The sequence below is a fragment of the Sparus aurata genome, chromosome 4 (assembly GCF_900880675.1).
Source record: "Sparus aurata chromosome 4, fSpaAur1.1, whole genome shotgun sequence".
In the NCBI taxonomy this organism is placed as follows: domain Eukaryota; kingdom Metazoa; phylum Chordata; class Actinopteri; order Spariformes; family Sparidae; genus Sparus; species Sparus aurata.
In genome coordinates, this window is record NC_044190.1 from 10,566,255 (window position 1) to 10,572,093 (window position 5,839).

The 5,839-nt window shown below is 41.7% G+C and overlaps 1 protein-coding gene across 1 annotated transcript; it reads left to right on the plus strand.

Moving 5' to 3' along the window:
- The first annotated feature begins 482 nt into the window (after window positions 1–482).
- On the plus strand, window positions 483–1,531 carry LOC115579728 (high choriolytic enzyme 1-like). Its single transcript, XM_030413338.1, has one exon. The coding sequence runs from the start codon at window positions 652–654 to the stop codon at window positions 1,447–1,449; it is 798 nt and encodes a 265-aa protein (XP_030269198.1). The 5' UTR covers window positions 483–651; the 3' UTR covers window positions 1,450–1,531.
- The last annotated feature ends 4,308 nt before the right edge of the window (window positions 1,532–5,839 follow it).

The window sequence follows — 5,839 nt, forward strand, 5'->3', positions numbered from 1 at the left end:
GGTTTGTGCACCATCCTGACTTCTGAACCCTGTCAGAGTATCACATCCAATTTTGTTGTTTTGAACATGGTCACTATGGCCTGTCCATCAATTCAGCATCATCAGGTCAAATTTTAATTCATCCAAATGTGAGTTTATGACCAAATACCTCTGGAATTAAAGATTTTCCCAACATTCATTGCTTATTATCAAATACCAGCATGCTAAACTATGGTTGCGAACATGGTAAAAATGATCTTATAGCTGAAGTTTTTCTATTCATTCTCAGGGATTTATGGACATTCATGTTGAATTGACATTAGAGATTCTGCCATAACCATAAAAAAGTGAGTTCTCTTGGTTGTAGCAGTGTGTGTATGTACATGTGATGAGTTAATCTTGACACATCCTAACCAGTAAAGCTGTGTTCATCCATCTAATGACCAGAGATAACAAAGACTGTTTAAAAAGTAGGTTTGTCAGTGGAGTCCTCCCCTCAGAGGTTTATTTAGGCCTAGCAGTGAGGACCCCAACCCATAATCCTCCTGCAGACACACCTGTAGAGGAGAGTATAAAGAGCCTGGACTGAAGTGAGTCCCACATCAAGCTTCACAGAGTCTCTCCACAGCAGCTCTCCTCTGAAGCTCCACAGCCTCCAGACCGACCCTGAAGATGACTCCCTCTGCCAGCCTGCTGCTGCTGCTCCTGCTCGGCCTCTGTCAGGCACATCCTCTCCAGGAGGAAGGAGGCCAAGGAGAAGAAGAAGAAGAAGTCCCAGACACCATGGACATCACCAGCAGGATTCTGACCTCCAACAACGCCACCGATGAGATGCTGCTGGAAGGAGACCTGCTGGCTCCCAAGACCAGAAACGCCATGACGTGCTGGTCCCAGAGCTGCCTGTGGAGGAAAGCTTCCAACGGCTACGTGATGATCCCCTTCACCATGAGCGGTGCGTTCACCAGCTGGGAGAGGCAGAAGATCGACAGAGGAATGAAGGCCTTCCACAGCAGCACCTGCATCCGCTTCGTCCCCCGTCAGAACGAGTACGACTACATCAGCGTGGAGAACAGAGGCGGATGTTTCTCCGCTCTGGGCAGAACTGGAGGCAGACAGGTGCTCTCTCTCAACAAGCAGGGCTGCCTCTACCACGGCATCATCCAGCACGAGATCAACCACGCTCTGGGCTTCCAGCACGAACAGACCAGGAGCGACCGCGACTACTACGTCAGGATCAACTGGCAGAACATCGACCCCAACATGGCCTACAACTTCTACAAGAAGAACACCAACAACCTCAACACCCCCTACGACTACTCCTCCATCATGCACTATGGAAGAACAGCCTTCTCCATCCAGCACGGCAGGGACTCCATCACCCCCATCCCCAACGCCAACGTGCAGATCGGCCAGAGGCAGGGCATGTCCTACTGGGACATCATGAGGATCAACCTGCTCTACGGATGCTGATAATGATGCTGATGCTTTTCTAAAGCAGCTACAACCTGTGACATCACTGCTAAAGATTGTTGCTTCTTTCCCCATGTTAGTTCAGATGTTCAGACAACAGAAAATGATCTGTAATAAAGCTAATGCAAAATGACTGATTGCCATCTTGTTATTTTTCAACACACCTGTACGATCACGGTGACGTCAGCTGCTGGAGGAATGGACACTTCTCGAAGAGCCACCACTCTGTCATCTGCAACAGACACAACATGATGCCTCCACTTTCTAACATCACCCTTTAGATTGTGTTGATAAGTTATAACTTGTGGCCTTATAGATGATTAATCAATATATATTTTAATTCTTCGTTTAATTCTTTATACTTTAATCAATTCTTTAAGAACAACCATTAGACCCCTTGACTGAACGACTTAACCCGTTTACCGAATGAACAACCCGTTTATCATTTGTTTCTTTGTTTTTGATTTTCATTAATTTACACACAAATAATACAAATAAATATTCACATGAGCAACACCAGAAGTGATGAAGATGTGGCTTGAGGGGCTGAGCTGTGCACTCTCCACTGCAAAGTCTACATTAGCTCATTAAAGAAGAAAGAGGAGAAACAATGTTTTTAAAAGTAAGGAAAACAGAGATAAAAGAGACAAAAACTCAAAAAGTTTCCACACACTGGAAGACATATCCAAGTGCACAAAGTGAAATAAAAATCACAATTAGTGGGAGGTTTACTGAGTTAATCCGTGAGGACAACACTGCGGAGATAAAAGCAAACATTTTACAGCTTTATTAGATTGTGCTGGTGCTGAATTTAAAATATGAGATGGTTATTATAAAACCACTTCTGTTGATGCGCGATGAAGATTAGCCTGCTGGTGACTGGACATGTTTTTATGCTTGATTTAAATATTATTAATAATAATAATAATAATAATAATAATAATAATAATAATAATAACTTAAGTTACATTTATATCTGCAGAAATGAGCACTTATCATTGACGTGACTATTATGAGCTCACCAGCCAGAGATTGTGCTCAACGTGGGAACTCAAAAGTTGTTTTTATTAAAGGTTTGAAGCTGATCTATCTAAAAAGGTCAAGTAAATTATATATAAAGTCTTAGAAGTAAGTCAATAAAAGCCATTAGCTGCATGCGGGAACATTTTGTATGGCAGTATAGTCTCATATTCGGATTAATCAGGCTCTTTGGATCACTTTGGATCGGAGCTGTGGAGAGAAACACTCAGCAGTCACATACAGCTGCTCTCCTCTTCACCTTTCATGGACACAAACCTGAGCAGCTCCACCTGAGCATCTGCTCAGTTAAGAAATACATAAAACACTAAACAGAAACAAAGTGTGTATGTTGGATTTGCACGATAATATCTGAGAAGAAGATGAGCGCATGTATAATCTCTATTCAGTGTCGGACGGGTTGCAGATTCTGGCTGCCATGGACACAGACGCGCACAGAGTCAGCGCACATCAGTGACTGCAGCACCGGACCAAAGATCGTAAAGTCGACAAGAACTCACAAACGAATCTACGAACCGTTTCTGTCGAACCGTCTCAGCGCGATCCAGGCCTTACAGACGCGAGGAGGTTTGTCAAAACTGACGTTAGGCATCTTAATGTGACCGCAGCAGCAGCGACCAGACCAGACACCGGAGCACCCGCCACATCCGGACAGGGACTTTCACAGTAAAAGTCTAAGGAAGTCTACAACTTTACTCCAACGTTTCCCAACCAGGATAGTAAATAATATGCTGCGGAGCAAAATCACATTTACTCATCTAGTCTCCACTTCTGATGTACGGAAGCGCATTGCATTCATTGGATAAAAAAAAAATTAGACACCTTATCTCGTAATTATGAGAAAAGATCTCATAATTTTGAGAAAAGATCTCGTAATTATGAGAAAAGATCTCATAATTACGAGATCAGGATGTCGTAATTATGAGAAAAGATCTCGTAATTACGAGATCCGGATATCGTAATCATGAGAAAAGATCTCGTAATTATGAGATAATACTTTTACAGTAAATACTCCCGGTAATAAACTGAAGGTATCATACGGAAGCGTACGGAAGCGCATTGCATTCACTGGATAAAAAAAAAAATCAGACACCTTATCTCGTAATTATGAGAAAAGATCTCGTAATTATGAGAAAAGATCTCGTAATTACGAGATCTGAATCTCGTAATTATGAGAAAAGATCTCGTAATTACGAGATCATACTTTTACAGTAAATACTCCCGGTAATAAACTGAAGGTATCACGAAGGTATCCGGATTTCAAAGTAAAGGACGACATGAGAAAAAACAACAACAACAAAACATTGTTTCCATAAGTAGTTCAAGATTTATAAACTGCTGGATTTAGCACTTCCTAGACTACTTGCATGCATAATATGAAGTACTTTTACTGTGTACTTTTCCAGTAATCCTGTGTCAAAATCCTTAACAGAGAAAAAGAATAAGGATATTCCTCCCAAATTTTATGTGTTATTAAAAAACGTATTTTCTATTAGTAGACCAAGATTCATATACTGCTGAACTAAGTACTCCCTATACTTGTGTAACTATAGTACTTCATGTACTTCTACTGTGTACTATTTAAGTAATCCTCTGTCAAAATCCTTATCCTCGTATGCTTCATGGGTCTGACTGAGACTGCAGTCTGACCCACACAGTCACCACCAGCCACTCATCAGAGCGGCTTCAGTACGATTACCAGGCCCGTCGCGAGAAGGCAAGCAAACCAAGCAATTGCTTGGGGCCCCGAGCTGGCCTGGGGCCCCAAGACAACGACTGGTTATGAATAAAATGCAACGACAAACTGTGTGAGCGCCCTTTGATAGTCAATGCAGTAAAGTGCAATGAAACTGTTATCGGGATCCCCCTCAAGGGGGCCCCTCTCAGTAGTCGCTAACAGCAGCCAGCCAGGTTCGTGACCTCTGCTGCCGGCAAAATACAAAACCTCTGCAGTCATCACATGAAGCGTAATTATGCATCAGGAAGCCAGAAAAGAAAAAAGAGAAAGTAAGAGGAGGATAAGAAAAAACAAGATAGTGGTAAGTGATATATTATACTGGATAAAATAGCTCTACTTGTCTTGTACAATCAGTGTAATTTCGCAGCAGGTAGGCTAGCAAAAAAGGTTTATGTTAGCTACCTTCAAGTCCATGTTGCTTGGGGCCCCCAAATTCCTTGAAACAGCCCTGACGATTACCATAAATGTTATTCACAATCAACGACGCACCTTTCCTTATCTCGTAATTACGAGATCTTTTCTCGTAATTACGAGATAAGGCGACTATTTTTTTTTTATCAAGTGAATGCAATGCGCTTCCGTAACTTTGAAATCCGGATACCTTTGTGATACTACGGAAGCGCATTGCATTCACTTGATAAAAAAAAAATAGTTACGAAATTACGAGATCCTGATCTCATAATTACGAGATCTTTTCTCGTAATTACGAGATCTTTTCACATAATTATGAGATAAGGTGTCTGTCCATCCATCCATCCATTTTCATCCGCTTATCCGGGGCCGGGTCGCGGGGGCAGCTGCCTGAGCAGGGACACCCAGACTTCCCTCTCCCCGGATACTGCCTCCAGCTCTTCCGGGAGGACCCCAAGGCGTTCCCAGGCCAGCTGGGCGACATAGTCACTTATAAGGTGTCTGATTTTTTTTTATCCAGTGAATGCAATGCGCTTCCGTACATAAAGACTTTACAGGTTAAAACAGAAATATAAAAACAACACACTTAAAATATAAAGAAAAGAAACAAGTTATAAGAAACAGTTAGCAGCAGTTAGCTGTCACTCTGGTGATGTGCTTCCCCTTTATTTGTTTGAGGTACAAATTCTTACATATTGCTCCTTTGCGTTTTATTTGATTTCAAATGTGTTCACTTCCAATCAGGGAACAAAGTGGCACAAAGCGAAATAGATTCTGTAAAAGTACAATCACTGTATGATGGATGATAATGTTGCTATAATGCCTTTTAACAGCTGCCAGCTAAATATCTCTTTAATGCGCTCAGAATTATGTCGTCTTCCAGAAACCAAACCTTCTTCTTTGATCAGCTGGAATAAACAGTATACTAATGGTATACAGCTGATTCACAAGTCACAAATATCCATTTGTTTTGTAATACATGAGCCTAATCAGGGTTCCATATACAGACACTGAAGTATGAACTAATGAACACTGGTTTCATGATTTTGATCCTCTCACACTGATCACACTGACGAACACAGATATTCTTTAGTTTGCCGTTAGACTCATACGACATAGTAGCAATGTCTTGTGAAGCTATGTGTTCTTGCATGATGACTCTTTTCTCCACACATGAAAATGGTAACTTGGGCTATTTATAGT

What these genes read in the sequence shown, in the direction of transcription:
- LOC115579728 (XM_030413338.1), top strand. Translation starts at nt 652, where the DNA reads ATGACTCCCTCTGCCAGCCTGCTGCTGCTGCTCCTGCTCGGCCTCTGT.